Here is an 18,166-nt window from a genome sequence, read left to right as displayed (position 1 = left end):
AATTCAAAACAAAAATAATTTTACGGTTGGGGGTCGCCACATCATGGGGAATTGTATTAAAGGAGTTGCCACATCGTGGGGAATTTTATTAAAGGGGTCGCAGCATTATAAAGGTTGAGAACCACTGCTCTAAGCAGTTTACAGAGTCAGCATATTGCCCCCAACAATCTGGGTCCTCATATTACCCACCTTGGAAGGATGGAAGTCTAAGTCAACCTTGAGCCTGGTGAGATTCGAACTGCCAAACTGCAGTTAGCCGGCAGTCAGCAGAAGCAGCCTGCAGTACTGTATTCTAACCACTGTGCCACAGTGGCTCTTTTAAAATATGCAATCAATATGAATCTGTATAAACTTCTTGCTGGATAATAGTGGGATGAGTGTGGAAGCAGATGCATATGCTGTATAGGATAAAAGACAGTGGTGGAATATTGTTAAAGCTAATGAAAAAAAAACCCAATCCTGTGACACTTCATTGAGGAATATTGAATGGTTCTTGGTTCTCAACTAATAGTACTATTTGTATTCTGTATTATGCAGCCACCCACAGTAGCTTTTATGCTACAAATACACTACATTTTAGGAGCCTAAATACCATATTTTTTGGAGTATAAGACACACCTTTTTCCCCCAAAAAAGAGGATGAAAATCTGGGTGCGTCTTATACTCCAAATGTAGCCCATGCAGCTTCTCAAATGGAGGTTTCAGAGGCTGAAAGAAGCTTCAGAAAAGAAGCTCCCAAACAGCGCTTCAGAGGCTTTTTTTTCTGAAGTTCTATTTTGGAGGCTTTCAGAGGCAGAAAAAAGTTTTTTCTGAAACAAAGTTTCAGAGGCAGGGAAAAAAAGTAAAAAAAAAGCAAGGCACAGAGTTCACAACCAAGGAACCTGTTGCTAAAATTCACCTCTGGGAACAGCTGATTGGGGGTATTCCAGGAGGCCAATCCACCTGCCAATCAGCTTTTTTCTTATTTTCCTCCCAAAAACTAAGGTACGTCTTATACTCTGAAAAATACGGATAGTTGGGGAAAAAATGGAGGTAGTGACATTTATTTTCCTGGGCTCCAAGATCATCACAGATGGGGACTATAGCCAAGAAATTAAAAGACGCTTGCTCCTGGGGAGGAAAGCTATGGCAAATCTAGACAGCATATTAAAAAGCAGAGACATCACCCTACCAACAAAAGTGCATATAGTCAAAGTTATGGTTTTCCCAGTTGCAATGTAAGGCTGTGAAAGTTGGACTATAAGAAAGACTGAGTGCCAAAGAATTGAGGCCTTTGAACTATGGTGCTGGAGAAAATTCCTGTGACTCCTTGGACTGCAAGGTGATCAAACTGGTCAGTCCTAGAGGAGATCAACCCTGACTGCTCTTTAGAAGGCCAGATCCTGAAGATGAAACTCAAATACTTTGGCCACCTAATGAGAAGGAAGGACTCAATAGAGAAAAGCCTAATGCTTGGAAAGATTGAGGGCAAAAGGAGAAGGGGACGACAGAGAACAAGGTGGCTGGATGGAGTCACTGAAGCAGTCGCGTGAATTTAAATGGACTCCAGAGGATGGTAGAAGATAGGAAGGCCTGGAGGAATGTTGTCCATGGGGTTGAGATGGGTTGGACATTACGTTGCAACTAACAACAACAACAACAACAACCCAATAGGGTGTGGAAGTACCTAGTCAATTGCAACAAATAAATTTAAAAACATTGGACCAGAATGATTGCATCAAGAAGACAGATTTGCATAATTTCAGCTGCTTCATACAATGGTGCCTTCAGTGCAATGGAGAAAATCTAAGGCATTGAATTCAGCATTAAGGTCAGCAGGAGAGATGTATGCATTTGGCTTTGAGTGCATTGCCAATATATAAAATCCATATTAAATTAATTATTCAATCAACCATTCAGTCAGTCAATCAATCTGTTTCCTGGAACCAAAATACGGTTCTAAAACTGCCCTTGGATTATGCAGAATGCTCATCCCTATCTCCCTAGCTTTGCGAAAAGCCATCTAGAATTTGATAGTACACTTTAAAGGATAGATTGTTGGGCTACTTAAATTTATTTACTTATTTTGTAGCCAGTCTTTATATTAAATATAGGACATAATGACCTAAGAGTAAAATATAGATGCATTTAGACTGTTGTAATTAAAACAGGTTAAACATACACGTATGAGCTATTCTTTCTGGAAAAGCAATGCCATTGTTTGCCAATAGAGGGTCCAGGGGGATGAAGCTATCTGGGCCTGCATTGTCAAGATAACTTTCATCAATTTTTCCTCATTAGTAAGGAAGAAGGAAATGCCTCTCCAGGCACTTTAAACTGAGGCAGGTCCAGGTGGTAGAATGTGGTTTTCCAAACATCTAGTCCCAGAACAATAGTAGAGACTTATAGTATAACTGATAAATTAATGGTGTGTCTGCCTGTCTGTCTATCTTTAATCCACTCAATATTCATAGCTCTGGGATCCTGAAATCACTGAACATCCAGGATGTAATAATCACCCCCAGCCTCACATAAAAGTTACATTACACAATTCCAACCAATGTATTGGGTCTAGATCAGAATCAGATCTGAGCATCTTAGAATTTATCAAAGCTTAGAAAAAGCTAAAAAAAAAAAGACAGAAACTCTGTTCCTTTTCATGTATGGGACTCCTGCCCATTTTGCCTGGTCACTCATTCTGCCCACTGCAGCCCTCATCCTTTCCAAGAAAATGGTAAGTGCACATCCCTGCCAGCAAAGAGATGTTCACCACCAACAGAGAACAACTTGCCTCTAGAAGTTGTGAATGCTCTGGAACACTGGAAGTTTTTAAGAAGATGTTGGATAACCATTTGTCTGAACTGGTGTAGGGTTTCCTGCCTAAGCAGGGGGTTGGACTAGAAGACCTCCAAGGTCCCTTCCAACTCTGTTATTCTATTCTATTCTATTCTATTCTATTCTATTCTATTCTATTCTATTCTATTCTATTCTATTCTATTAGCATAACATTCTTTTTAAAATCTGAATCCGTTTTAAGGAAGTATCTCAAATTATAGCATTATGAATTGGTGAGTGGTTAGGATATATTAATGTGAACTTCTGTCCATTATCATAATTTCATGCATAATTTTTAATAAATCCTAATACCATTACTTAGTGGAGTTTTTTAAGGATGAGGGGTAGAATATTATTACTCAATCCTGTCCAGCAGTGCCAGGCATCCCATAATATTGGAGAAAACAATTATAGTAGATTTTCAGAATTCAGTATGGTTAGTCCTTGAGTTATGACCACAATTGAGCCCAAAATTTCTGTTGCTACGTGAAACATTTGTTAAATTAATGAGTTTGTCCCATGTTACGACTTTTCTTGCCACAGTTGTCAAATTCCAATCGTGCCTTTTATAATTTTGTCAACAGTAAACTTAAAGATTCAAGATCCATCCCACCACTAAAAGATTCTAACAACAAAGAATGCAATGACGAAACAGTCAAAGCAAACCTCTTCAACATTTTCTTTGGCTCAGTTTTTGTTAACTCCGATAACACATATCCAACATTCCACAAACGAACCAGCAATGACTATGATGATTTAACTCATATAGATTTCACAGAAGACAACGTTGGTAAAGCTCTTCACAACTTAAAACCATCGCTTTCTATTGGACCTGATGGTCTATGTGCATATTTCTTAAAAAAACTTTCCATTAATATAGCTGAACCCCTAAGTATTATCTTTGATAAAGCTTTCACTACCAGTTCTCTTCCCAAACTCTGGTCACTAGCCACAGTCATCCCCATCTTCAAAAAAGGAGACCCCAGTTTAGTCGAAAACTACAGACCGATCTCCCTTTGCTGCGTCACCTGCAAAGTCATGGAATCTATCATCAATCAATCCATTACCTCACACTTAGAAACTAACAACCTACTCTCCAACAAACAATTTGGTTTCAGGAAAAAGTTATCATGTAACTTACAACTTCTCCACTGCAAAAACATATGGACTTCAAATCTAGATCAAGGCAAATCAATAGATGCAATCTACATAGACTTCTGCAAAGCTTTTGACTCAGTAGTACACGATAAACTTCTCCTTAAACTAACATCCTATGGCATCTCAGGACCCCTCCACAAATGGATATCTGCTTTTCTGTCTAACAGACAACAAGTGGTCAAAATTGGCAATGCTTTATCAAATCCTGTTCCTGTCAAGAGTGGCGTTCCTAATAGCTTTAACCAAAAACTTTCTACTATTGACCTCACCCCATTCCTAAGAGGACCATAAGGGGCGTGCATAAGCGCACAAACGTGCCTACCGTTCCTGTCCTATTGTTTTTCTTTTCTTCTTCCTATATATGTTTATATGTGTATATACTATATAATCTTTTTGTATGATTTTGTGACAAAAATAAATAAATAAATAAATAAAATAAATAAATTTGTTAAGTTAGTAACATGGTTGTTAAGTGAATCTGGATTCCCCATTGACTTTGCTTGTCAAAAGGTTGCAAAAGGGGATCAAATGACCCTGGGACACTGCAACCGTCATAAATATGAACCACTTGCCAAGCATTGAAGTGTGAAAAACGGTAACACGTCACCTTTTTCAGTGTTGTTTTAACTTTGAACCATCACTAAATGAACTGTTCTAACTCAAGGCCTACCGGTATCCTCTAAACAGGTGAGATAAAGTTCACCCATCAGAAACAACATTCCCAACCAATATAGCAGTCATTTGTATGAACACCTTACTTTCAGAAGCAGAACTCAGAAACTGGAGTATTTCAAGAGCTACTGCTGCTCCTTTTAAAACTTCACAGAATTTTTGAACTCCCTGCAAACTATTTGTTAAAGGCATCTCCCCCATTCAGTTCAGATGCTGCTTTTCATGTTTGGTGTCTTTGCACTGTTCTTTTGTCTGCCTTCTTTCAGTGCTTTTTGCCTTCCTTGGATATGACTAAATTTGAGCCACGGCTTGAATGTGGAACTTGTGTAGTTAGAGACTTTGCTAAAGATGGAAAATTTGGCCAGTTAAGTTAGGTGGAAAGTCAAAGCTGAGATCTTTTGACTGGGATATCTTCTGTTTTAATATAATGTAGACAGCTATGTTGCATTTAAGGAAAATACGCCCATAGTGTCTTTAAGATTTTGGAGAGGTAACAATGTTCTGTTGTGATACTGATGAATAGATATGCTTCTGGCCACAACTGGCTGGTGGCCAAATGTGATGTTACAGATACCTGCTACATTGCAGCTCAGATCATGATCTACCTAGAATAGAATAGAATAGAATAGAATAGAATAGAATAGAATAGAATAGAATAGAATAGAATGGAATGGAATGGAATGGAATGGAATGGAATGGAATGGAATGGAATAGAATAGAATAGAATAGAATAGAATAGAATAGAATAGAATAGAATAGAATAGAACAGAATAGAATTTTTTATTGGCCAAGTGTGATTGGACACACAAAGAATTTGTCTTGGTGCATACGCTCTCAGTGTACATAAAAGAAAAGATCATCAAGAATTCTAAGGTACAACACATAATGATAGTCATAGGATACAAATAAGCAATCAGGAAACAATCAATATCAATATAAATCGTAAGGATACAAGCAACAGTTACAGTCATACTGTATGTTAGAAGAATCATCTATTAAAATTAGGATTACAGGAATGAAGGGCAGCATCATTCTGTTTTGATCATTATGAAAGAAGAAAAGGATGTTAGGAGGCTGCTAAATCTGATCTCTAAAGGAAGAAAATTACAATGAGGTGGGAGATCAGTCAGGCCAATATATTATATAATGTGTGTGTGTGTAGCAGAAAGAGCAGTGAGTTAGTGGCTGGATTTACACAAAACATAAAATCTGGATTAACATAACTCAGTATCTATTTTTATATGCTACATTTAAAAAATCCCTGTATAATCACTTTATAACATGATCTGCTTCACTTACACTATTGTGCAAGTGGCGTATTGAGTGAACCCAAATAATATGTGTTAAAGATGGATCTCCTCCTTTTGGCTCATTCTATTAGTAGCAAAATACAAAAGTATTGTGCTTTCTGCTTCTACTGGTGTTGACTTATTGTGCTCACTCAGAAAGTTTGCCATTACCTGCAACACACAAGAAAAAAAAAACTCTTGAGGATTGGACATCTAGAGCTTGTCATTATATTTGAAAATGATATTATCAAGTTCAGATACCCCGTTTTCCCCAAAATAAGACATCCCCTGATAATAAACCCAATTGTAATTGTACTAATGAATAAATTTTAGCTTCCTGAACACATACTAGGAAAATAAGAAGAGCCTTGCTGGATCTATTATATTATATCATTTGCTTCTCATTCTAGCCAACCCAATGTCACTAAAACACTCAAAAGTAGGACACAAGGCAATCATCTTCTCTTTTTTGTTTCACTAGTAGCTGTTATGTAAAAGTATAATGATAGTTCCAGAGGAAGCAGATGGCCCTCATGATTATAACCACCGCTAAGGAGATTCATATAAAATAAACATTTGTTACCTTTTTCATATGGGTTGAACATTTGTTGAAATTACAGAGTTGAAAGCTTAATAAAATTTGTAGAACAAAGACTGATTCTGGTGATAGAGGAAAGGAAGACCATATAAGATTGAAGAGTTGATCAGAAAAGTTTGGCTGCAGATTAAAAACAATTAAAATTGAAGCCATTCTGGACCTCAGACTTTCAGAATAAGACTTTCAAACCATGAAGGTTTGTGAAATATTTGTGGAAGGAATGGATCTATAATATCTCTTAAATGTTTTCACAAGGGCAACTATTAAAAATATGAATCAGATATACAGCGGTTCTCCTGGCTCAGGTTTGTTCCTGATTTGAATTGTGTTCCTGAGCACTTGCAATTAAAACTCAACATTGCAGTCCTGCCAAAAACAAACTTCCCCTTTTCAATAGTTAAGTGATGTGTACTGATTGGCTCATGTCTATGTTATCAAGGGTAATGGGCATTTCATTTCTTTTTTTCTTTTCTTTTTTTACATTTATATCCCGCCCTTCTCCGAAGACTCAGGGCGGCTTACAGTGTGTAAGGCAATAGTCTCATTCTATTTGTATATTTACAAATATACAAATTGTTGACTTTGTTGAAGTTTTTAATACTTATTATCTATATCTGTTTGAGAGTAAAGAGTCCCCTGGGATTCTGTTTAAACATTTAATAGAAAAAACATTTAAGACACTGCTTTGTCAAACTTCTAATAGTCACTTGCAATCAAGATAGCCACCATAGATTCTTGCAGAGTCTCATTTTATATATATATATGGTTTTCACGGGTGTTTGTATGTAGGTCTTTGGTTATTTGGGTTTTCTCCCGCGTAAAATTGGAAGTGTCTTGGCCGTCATGAATTGGCCAAGACACTTCCAATTTTACGCGGGAGAAAACCTGAATAACCAAAGACCTACATACATACATACATACATACATACAAACATACATATATATATATATATATATATATATTTGTTTTCTGAGGTTTTCACAGGTGTTTGTATGAAGGTCTTTGGTTATTCGGGTTTTCTTTTTCTAGTTAACTATACAGCGGTTCTCCTGGCTGTAGTTAAAAAGGAAGAAACAACTAGCAGTTAAAAAGGAAGAAACAACTGCAATCACACATTGCTCCCAGAAGCACAAAGCTGAAGCCTGAAGATGACGAATGAGACTTCATCGAAACGTCGCCAAGACACTTCCAATTTTACGCGGGAAAAAACCCAAATAACCAAAGACCTACATATATATATAGATAGATAGATATAGATATAGATATAGATATACATATACATACACACACACGCACACACACACACACACACACACACACACACATATATATATATATTTTAAGGAAAAGGAATTAAATTCCAAAATCTTATGAATAAGGTGACCAGACTTTGTTTGCAAGGCCTTGTTAATCCTTCTGATACAGAAAGAATTCAAACCATTTCAGAATTCATTCTGATTGTCACAAAGAAGTCCTCTTTGGACTGAGAGCAAAAAGACATCAGATGAAAATTTGGGGACTGTAAAAAGTAGTGAGTGTATTGTCATAATGATGTCTATTATTAGTGAAGTCAGTGAAAAGTGAGTGTAGTCAGTGAAATAAAATGGAATTTTGGATTAGAACAAGAGACAGGTTTAGATCTACATGGTCATGGAAGGTCAGCAAGTGAACTAGGGACTGTCCTCTCTCAGTCTAATCTACCTACAGAAATGTTTAGAGACAATTTGAGAAAGGAATATTATGTATCTCATCTTGAGCTTCTAAAGGAAAGGAAAGATATAAAAGATGTACAGCTCATAAATAAATTAAAATAACCTCCTAGTACAAGAAGGCAAATATAAATTAATAGATGTAACAGAGATAACTCCAATAATTGGACAATAGCAATTAATCTATATAATTTGTTCACAAGGAACAGATGCAATAGATAGGAAGGAGGAGTTAGTTTCCACTCCTGCTCATAAATCTAGGGAATGGACTTAGTCATAACGTATAGACTTATCTGGTTTATAATAAGTGAAGAAACAAATAAAAACATTGCCATTGTTGATGTCTACTATCACTACACCCATCAAGGAAAAATGTAACAATGTATTCCAAAAACAAATTTTTGTTCTTTCAAAGAGGCATGAAGTAGCAGTGATTGGGGAATTTGAATTAACCCAACATCTTTTGGGACACAAACTCTGCCAGGCATGTTCCTTCTAGAGGATGGAGTAAGGCACAAGAGAACCAGTTCTGACTTAATGCTAACTAATAGAGAAGACATCATCCAGGAAGTTGAAGTAGTAAAAAGATTGGGGTAAAATAATGCTACAGTTCCTGATTTGAAGAGAAACTAAAGTGGAGTACAGACAAACATGTATTTTGTGCATTAAAAAAAGCAGATTTTAATCAATTTAAAGCAATAATAAGCAGAATCCCATCGCAGCAGAAACTAATGGGAAAAGGAGCTCAAGAAGTGTGAGAAAAGTACAGTTCTGAATTATTTCAAAGAGGGGGGGAAAAGGAGGTCATCAGAAGAAGCCTGGACATGTTCAAATGCAAGCTAGGCAACCATCTGTCAAAAGTGGTTTAACCTGGATCTCTGTACTGGGCAGGAGAATGGATTTGATAGCTTAAATGGCCTCTTCTAGCGCTATTATTTTATTATCCTATGATTCTATTCTATAATGCCGACACAAACATTATGATAATCTAGGATGGCCTCTTTTCTCCTTCCCATTCATGGATTTTCTTGTTGATTCTTTTAATTAAGGATTTTTAAGTCTCAGTGCTTTGTCTCTACAGAGCACTTTCCCTTTCTTGTTGTTGAAAAGAAATGAAGAATGTGAGAAAGGGTCTATCAATTGACAAATCTTTTCTCCTCTCAGGAGCTTGTACTTAAGAACAATGCAAGGTTAATTTGCTGGCCGTTTCTGAAGAATAAACCTCACATCCATAGGAACTGAGAGTGAAGAAGCAGCAGATGGGGAAGATGTGTTTAACACTTTGCCCAAACACTGCCTATTTCCCTTTAAACTGCCACTGTAGGGGATTAAAAAGACTCTAATTTTGAATGGCCTGATGCCTATCTGTGACTGGGGACCGTAAATCTTGAACAGCCTGCGTAGTAGCTGGGAGACTTTTAAGGATTCTTAAAACACTGCCACTGTCCCCTCCAAGGGAATAGGCCCTGTGTGAAGCAGGTACATTAACAAAAGAGATTTCATGAGGAATGCAGGCCCAGTGCCCCAAAGCCCTGGAAGAATTGGAACCAGAATGATAAAGTTAGCATGGAAAATAGAGATTAGCTCTATTTAAGAGATTGTTTATTTCTCTTTACTGCTGCTTGCTCAGCTTGGTATTATTTTATATTTGGTCTAATTTTCTCTTTCTTATTTTTTGTCTGTTTGCACAAATAATTTACTGGGTACAAGTTAGGATCCGCAGGTATCAGCTTTGAATAACAACCGTAAAGTTTGCCTTTTGTAACAACCGTATCATGTATGTTTCATATTACATATAAACAAAAAAGAAGAAGAATCCCTTATCTCTATGGGTTGTATGTGTCTTCCTCAATCTTCAGTCCTCTGTCAGGGGCCTGGGAATATGAGGGTGCTTCACAGTATCTTAGCTGTTCCTAGCATTGGACAGAGAACTCTGGTGTTGTCCCTGGGATTTGTTGGAGCTGCTCTCCCAGTTTAGAAGTAACAACCAACTCCCTACCACCATCACCACCGGGCTCACTTAGACCTCTCTGGTTTCTCTTTCAGGCCCTGGTACTTCTCCAGCTTCTTATACCCCTTCTTCCTAGTGTTGCTGTCACTACTACATCTGTCATCACTGTTGTGATCTAGGCCCAAATAGTTATTACCAGACACAATCAGCCCTAAACAAAGATATTTTATTAGAATAGCTGAGAATTACTTCATTCTCAGCTTCGTCCAAATTAAACAAAGTCCTTCAGAAAAAGTCCTTCGGCCTTATCACAAACCTTTGTCTTCTTTGGCACCCTGCCAAAGGCTTTTCTTGGCAAGAACCCCACAAAGTTCAGAAACAAGAGGTAAGAAACAACTGCAACAATGTTGCTTTCCTGCAAAGAACCCAAGAACCGTTGCTGCTCTTTTAAGCCTTATGGGAGTGGCCAATCATCTCCTGGCCTTACTCCCGAGTCATCCTTTTTGCTTTAGCTGCTCTTGCCTTCCGGCAGCTCTTCGCATGTGTGCACTAGGAACAGGCTCCTCCTGTTCCTCTGCCTCTCTGTTGTCCACCTCTGGAGGCTCTGGAGTCCTTGCATCGCTCCCAGATGGCCCTGGCCTCATCTCTTCCTCAGATGCAGAGCCCTCGTTCGGGCGTTCCCCTGACTCCAGGACTGGCCCATGGTCCTCTGCAGCCTCCTCACTGTCCAACTCTGCTGCCAGCTTCGCAGGCTGCTGGTGGACCACTATAATTACTACTGTCTTCTGATTCTTTTCTATTACTAGAGTGTCTGGTTGATTGGCCAATACTTGATTGTCTGTCTGAATCTGGAAGTCTCACAGGATCTTAGCCTTCTTATTTTCTATAACTTTCTGTGGGATCTTTGATCTGGACTTGGGAAGGTATAGCCCATATGCTGCAGATGTTTGTGTACACAATGTCAGCTACTTGGCTGTGCCATTCAGGCTGTTCCTGCCTGCATCTTATACCCTGCCACTAAGTGCTGGACTGTCTCTGAGCCCTCTCTGCACTGTCTGCACCTTGGGTCCTATCTAGCATGGCAAACCTCTGCTTCTATGGATCTGGTGCTTAGTGCCTGTCTTGTGATGCTATTTACAACATCTCAATGATATCTTTTAGTCTAACTCTTACCAACCACTGGTAGGATTTTCAAGTGTCTGCCACCTCAGCTATCTGATGATGGTACATCCCAAGCAGAGCCTTGTCTTGCCATGGCACTTCCTCTGCTTGATCTTCCTTCCATGTCTGCTGCTGCCTCAGGCAATCTCTCAGCAACTCATCTTTGGGTGCCGCCTTACTCCTCCTGGATGCTCTGGATTCTTCTATCAAAGTCACTCACCAGATTCTCTCCACCCTCTTTCTAGCTGGTGCACCCTCTTTCTCTGGTTGTTGGAATTTGGGGTGGAAACCTCCATACATTGTGAGAAGCTTCTAGGTCTTTATATCATCATCTGCATGTCCCCCTTTAGCCAGTTCATTTTATGACAGGTATCTGATGACTAACAAGGTGTACATATTCCTGGTGAGGATCTTGTTCTTCCCATTGAGTTGGCATTTCAAGACCTTTTGTCATGAAATATCAGCTCAATGACATTTTGTGTATGTCCTTAGGCTGGTAGCTGATGTTGTGAGATTTTGTTTGGTAGTTCCTAGGGCTTCAGATAGAGTCAGGCTCTTATTTTTTCAGTAGCTGAGTCTTAATCTCAACACCCTTCTGTTGTTCTTCCATCTGATTAACTTCTTTCTGAATTGTCTTCATTTTAGCCTCCAACCCCATTTTTGGAAGGGGGGAGAATAGTATGCACTGCTTTTCTTGATTGTGTATCCAAGTATCTTCAGGATTATATGGTAGTTATTATAGCCTATACCAGATCATTAGTTATGGTAGTAGTAGGGATTGTTGTGAGGGCACTATTGGCATCTTCTAGAGTACTGACTGATGTACTTCTTCACTGTGCCTTAGTAACCTGTCTTGAGGGGTGATTGTAGCTAGCTTATTCATGACCTTATATCTCAAATAAGCTGCTGTGCTCTGTAATAGAAGAGGTGGCAGTGACATTCCAGCTTCAGGTGTTGGGTATATCTAATTGTTCTTCTGGGTCTTCTTGAAACTAGGATGCACTGTGAAGTTGGTTGATCTCAAGCTGTGAGAGCAGCTTCCTCTTCACTAGGTAATTTACCTGTTCCTCAATTAGTGTGAATACAAGTCTTCTGTCCATCCATAGTTCCCTCATTTTTTTCATATACCTCTGTTATTAGGTTTAGTGTTGTAGTAGCATCCCATCACTCGGGTTCCCTTGTCTCATCCATGTTTGTTTGTTCTAGTAACCATTTGTCATCAGATTGCCTTGGTTTCCTGACATTTGGTGTGGACCTTGGGTAACATCCAAGGTCCACACCAGATGTTAGAGAACCAAGGCAATCTTGGTTTCTTGGTTCGTGTCATTCTCATCTCCAAAGGGGGCAGGGAAAGTGTTAGATTCTTTGTCAAAGGATCCCTACTGGCAGATATCAGGTAGGTATCAGCCAGGCCTTGCTACATTAATTCATCAGTATAGGACAAGTTAACTTCTCAACTTACTCTGAACTTTTCAATTTACCTCTGACAGCTAGTCAAAAGCAGTGAGAACAGGTTTGATATGGTTCTGAAGGATGTCTATGTGACTGAATTACTACCCATACCTGTTCAAATAACCAAGCTTATTCTAAAAAGGAAGGTATTGTCTTCTACCCTATCCATATTCCAAGTTAGTGAGCAGCTTCCCATTTAAAAACAAATGGTTTTTAATATATAATATAACTACTTGCCTAATGAAAACTTTTTCTCTTGGAAGAATTACCATATTTAAGGAACTCAGGTAGACAGATTGGTAATCTCATATAACAGTCTAGCCAGCTGCTGGTACTGTTGGTAATAGGCAACCTTCCACCTTCTCTATAGAGCCACCCAAACATTTTCTGCTACAATTGGTTTTTCAAATCTGTGTACAGATTTGAAATGCTACTTGCTAGGGAAGACTGCTTGGATAGGCAATTTTTGAATGAGAACTAATTCAGGGAGGAATAGTTAAGATACCTATCCCTATTGCACATTTCCTCACTATTTGCTTTTGAGCAGCTTTTTCTAAAATAGGAGGGGGGAAACCAATTAACTTCACACATAATTTATATGCGTATGTTCTTACAAATGTTGCAGATTCTTACTTGGAATTGGTTTTTAGTTAATCAGCCAGACATATCCAGTTTATATGACTCAAAGAGGAGCACAGGGCATGCAAGAAATGAGTGTTCTCGCATGCATAAAGCAGCAGCAATTCAGGCCAGGATCCTGGAAATGGCAAGCTAGACCTCAGCACCATGGACAGAGGTAAAAATAATTCCAGCCTGAGCAAGGCAAGTGGCACAAAGCTGAAACTAAGGCAGAAAATGCAGCAACAGGTGATTCTATTGCAGCCGGGAGTCGCAAGTTGCTTTTCATCAGAGTCATTGTTGATTTATGGACTCCACTGGTGCTTCTTTGTGACTATAGCGGTCAACACATACGTTGCATAAACGGAAAGTGGGAGACCCTTCCAGAAGGCCAAAGTGTGGCTGGAACAAAGAAAGAAGCATAGTTACACAACACTGACTATGAGTACCTTTACCCCAATTGTTGATGGATGGTATTAGGGCAAGATAAAGAATCAAGAAAGCAAAGCAGCCAGAGAAACAAACTATGCCCATGGATTAGATGGGGAATATTTCTTTGAGAGAGAAAGCAGAAATTCATTGGTGAATGAGGGTGAGAAAGAAGGTATCTTTGGGAAACCCTGGGTAGTTTATGCAAAGGAGAATCTTTTTCTTCTTTTCACTTAATCTTTCCACTCTTCTCTATATAGATGGACCTTTTGGGTTTCCCTTAGGACCTTGATCCCTTTTAAACCTTGGGTTGCATCCTCCATTTCTCAACTCAGTCTGTCCTGCCTTTCCACCTAAGTCAGTCTCTCTCCTGGTACCTTTTACTGCTGCATTGAAACTCCTGATAAAAGCTTGCCCTCTTCACACTAGCATCTTCTAATTGATCTGACACATCTTCCTTTTTCTTTTTTCTCCACTCCCCCAACCTCCTTGAGCACTTTGGTGTGCCTTAGGCAGGGCTGGCATTTTGTGTTTGCACGACACAAAGCACCTCATTTGAATAAACACTTTAGAAATACTATCATTCCAGCTCAAGGATTCACAACTGTCCCCATCCACCACCAATAATCCAAGATGTTAGATTCATTCTAAGAGGAGGTTATCAGACTTGAATAATGAGCAGAAATAGTGAAGCCTAGTATGGGTGGTAAGAATTTAAAAGAGCCCTAGATTGGGCAGTTCCAGGGAAGTAATAAACACATTTACCTGTGGTAGAGGAAAAGTGGGCTTTTGGAGTAGAAGGAATAGAAATCTGGTAGCATTCTATGAAAGTGATCTAAGAATGAAAATGCAGAATTGTAGGAATGTTTCAAAAAAGCCAATAAACACTTGGGATTTTAATCTCAGCCAACCAGTTTTAAACTGGGATGATAGTTTGCAACTGGCATAGGGTGTGTGTCTGTGTTTACGTGGAGTGGGAGGGAGGGAGGGGGAGGGGAGGAGGAGGGAGGGAGGGAGGGAGGGAGGAGGAATAATAATCCAGGGGGTTGCTACTCTTGCTGCAGAAGAGCTGAGCCCTGAGAGGCTAGTATGATAAGGAGTCAGTGCAATTTTTGCCCACTAACGTCGTAGGCTGCAAGTCCGGCAAGACAAGGGCGGGCAGGCGGAGGTGTGACATAGCTCACAGGCGTGAAAGTCGCCCAGGCGCATCACCTCCAAGGGAAGCAATGGGGACATCTCAGGGAGGGGGCTCTGTGCTGAGACTAAGGATGGCGGATGGAGGCTAAAAAGCGGACGCGGGGCTACGTGCAGGTGGAATGGAGGTGGAAGCCAGGCAATAGAGGCTATGCTTGCAGGAAGCCTCCGGTTCGGTAGATTTCGAGCTGAACCAGCGCCTGTGTAAGCTGGAGAGGGCGTTCGGGAAGGGGGGGGCGGGGGTGAGCTGGGGATGCTGGACCTTGGCAGGGGGAGACCGGGCCGATCTGGTCCAAGCCAGCCAGCCAGCCAGGCGAGGGTGTCCCCCCTCCTCCCTCAATGCCAGCCGCGGTGGCGTGGGCGGACGTGCGGGGTGGTCTCCTTCTCCTTCCCCCTCAGTGGAGCGCTGGCTCTTTCCCGGCGCTGGCACTAGGGGTCCCCCAGCCCCATCCTTCCTGTGCGGCGGCGGCGGCGGCGGCGGCTGCTTGCGGGTCTGGAAGGAGGAGGAGGGAATGGGGGCCCCGGTTGGTCTTTAGCGCCTCCCTCCTCTCCCGGAAGCGGAGGGGAAAGGAGGAGGAGGAGGAGGAGGCGGCGGTGGGTGGTGGGGAGGGCATCCCGAGCCCTGCGGCCGGAGGGGCCCGGGTGGAGGGCGGGAGGAGGGCGGGCGGGAGGAGGGCAGGCAAGAAGGAAGGGAGGACGGACGGGAGGGCGGCGGGAAGCGGGCGGGCGGGAAGCAGGCTGCCGGGCCGGGCAGCAAGGGGGGAGCCTGGTGGTGGCGGTGGCGGCGGAGGCGGCGGCGGCGGCGGCAGGCGGCGGAGGTGATGGCGGCCAAGTCGGACGGCAGCGGCTTCTCGCAGCTGCACAACCTGGACGACCTCCCGCACCATCATCCGCACCACGCCGCCGCAGCCGCGGCCGGCCCGGGCGGCTGCGGCGGCGCGGGGGACGAGGCCGGGGGCAGCAGCTCCATGCACATCTGCCATTGCTGCAACACGTCATCGTGCTATTGGGGCTGCCGGAGCGCCTGCCTGCGGAACCTGCTGGGCCGGGCCGGGGGGTCGGCCTCGGGGGGCCCGGGAGGAGGCACCGACCCGCTGGAGCCGGCCGACGGGCAGCCGCCCTCGCCCTCGGCGGCGGTCGTGGCGCTGGCGGTGGAGCGGCCGTGGTTGGACTGTCTGTGGATCGTGCTGGCGCTGCTGGTGCTGCTGGGCGATGTGGGCACCGACCTCTGGCTGGCCCTGGACCACTACGGCCGGCGGGACTACCTGTGGTGCGGCCTGACGCTGGCCTTCGTCCTCCTGCCTTCGGTCTTGGTGCAGATCCTCAGCTTCCGATGGTTCGTGCAAGACTACACCGGCGGAGGCCTGGGAGCCGTGCAGGGCCTCACCAGCCGCGGCCCTCCCATGATGGGCTCGGTCGGAGGGGGCCGTCGGGCTGGCCCGGGACATCACGCCGCCCCTCCCGGCGCACAGCGCCTCTGCAGGCTTTCCGTCTGGATCTGGCAGACTGTTATCCACCTGCTGCAGATGGGACAGGTCTGGAGGTAAGGCGGGAGAGGCAGGAAGGCAGCGAGAGGGAGAAATGGGGCGGTGGGAGCGGGGAGAAGGCTGCCTGCAAGGGGTGAAAGGGGTACGGAGGTCTACGGCCCTGTCGCGCCCCAGGCGGCGGAAGGGTGACCTCCAAGGCTGACTGAGTACACTCAAGAAATGCATGGAAAGGTGCAAGGCCCCATCTCCAGTTTGCAAGGAGGAATTGTAAGTGTGGCTACCGGGTGGAGAGATGCTCCCTTTTCTAGATTGCCTATGTGTTTGTGTGTGTTGGAAAGTCTGCGCTCATTTTCCCTACAGAGATTTTGCGGAGGGAGGGGGAGACGGGAGGCAGGCAGGCAAATCGTTCCAGATGCCCTGTGAGGGAGGAGGATTCCTAGGAGAGTGGTGTTCTCTCCAGAAAAACTAAATGCATATGCAGGAATGGCCAGGGAGGGGGGAGAAGAACGCCTCCAGTCTCCCAAATCTCAGGCAGAGCTAGGCAATCTCATATTCTTATTCAAAAGCTTATGCCAAGTGACGTAAGGGAATGCTCAGTTGCGTGAAGCACAGAGCCAGCCACTGAGGCCAAGACAGGATTTCTCTTAAAATCTGGTATGTTGGGGGAGCAGCGTTGCATGTGTATGCTTTCTGTACACACGCTGAAGAAATAGAACAGTTTAGTGGAATCTGGTGCTCTTCGGATTTACTGGACTTCATCCCCATAATTCCCAGAGAACTTGGGTTTACCGGATGATATCTCTCTCTGTGTGTGTATGTATGTGTGTGTTTTTGTTTGTTTGTGTGTGTGTGTATTTCTCTCTCTTCCCCCCCCCTCTCTGGGAGGGGGATGTAAGCCAATAGTCTGGGTTAGGGAAGTCTCAAATGGAGAGGAAACAACTTGTACTCACCTCTCAAGAATGCAGTTGCATTGTCCCTGTTTTGGTAAAGGAAGCACAGACACATAATATGCACAAACCAGCCAACAGGGTGCTGCAGAAAAAAAGGGAGCTTTCTTGGCCATCCTGATCTTGACTACCCTCTTGGGAAACTAATATGATCACCTCTTAGAATGAACCACTGCAGTTGGGCTATTTCAAGAAGAAACAGTATTATGCTCTTGTACAGTATTTTTAAGTCTTAAAATATTTTTCATCCCTGTGGAAAACCTGAAGTCATCCCCTCAAAGAAAACCTGTGGACATAATGCCCTTAAATTATTATGGAGGAAAGAAATTTCAATCTGGGAATAACTGAGATGCTCAAAGCATGGCCAAAAAAGAAATCACAACACTGAGATATTTGGCCAAGGATTACATTTTAATCAGAAAAGATTCTCTGGTTATCATCTAAAATAGATTTGGTTCATCTGGTACCTTCCAGATTTCCTGGACTCCCCTTCGAATTAGAGAAGCTTTCTCCAGCCTGGTATCTCCAGATGTTTTAGTTTCCTTCCCCCCCCCACTACGTTCTAAAATTACCTTGTTTGTTGGATTTGTTCTGCTAAAATGAATCTGAGGTAAAAAACCTGAATGTTCTTCAGACTCTGGCATGACAAGATAACATAGAAAAAATGCATTAGGATAATATAATCT

At 42.4% G+C, this 18,166-nt stretch overlaps 1 protein-coding gene across 1 annotated transcript in view; it reads left to right on the top strand.

The window, feature by feature from the left end:
• The first annotated feature begins 15,867 nt into the window (after positions 1-15,867).
• XKR6 (XK related 6) overlaps positions 15,868-18,166 on the top strand; it is a 201,685-nt gene continuing 199,386 nt past the window's right edge. The window contains exon 1 of the mRNA XM_058164828.1: positions 15,868-16,589. Coding sequence (XP_058020811.1) covers positions 15,868-16,589 — 722 coding nt within the window. The remainder of the gene's footprint in view (positions 16,590-18,166) is intronic.

This window comes from Ahaetulla prasina, chromosome 1 (assembly GCF_028640845.1).
Source record: "Ahaetulla prasina isolate Xishuangbanna chromosome 1, ASM2864084v1, whole genome shotgun sequence".
In the NCBI taxonomy this organism is placed as follows: Eukaryota; Metazoa; Chordata; class Lepidosauria; order Squamata; family Colubridae; genus Ahaetulla; species Ahaetulla prasina.
This window is presented reverse-complemented; position numbering and strand designations above follow the sequence as displayed.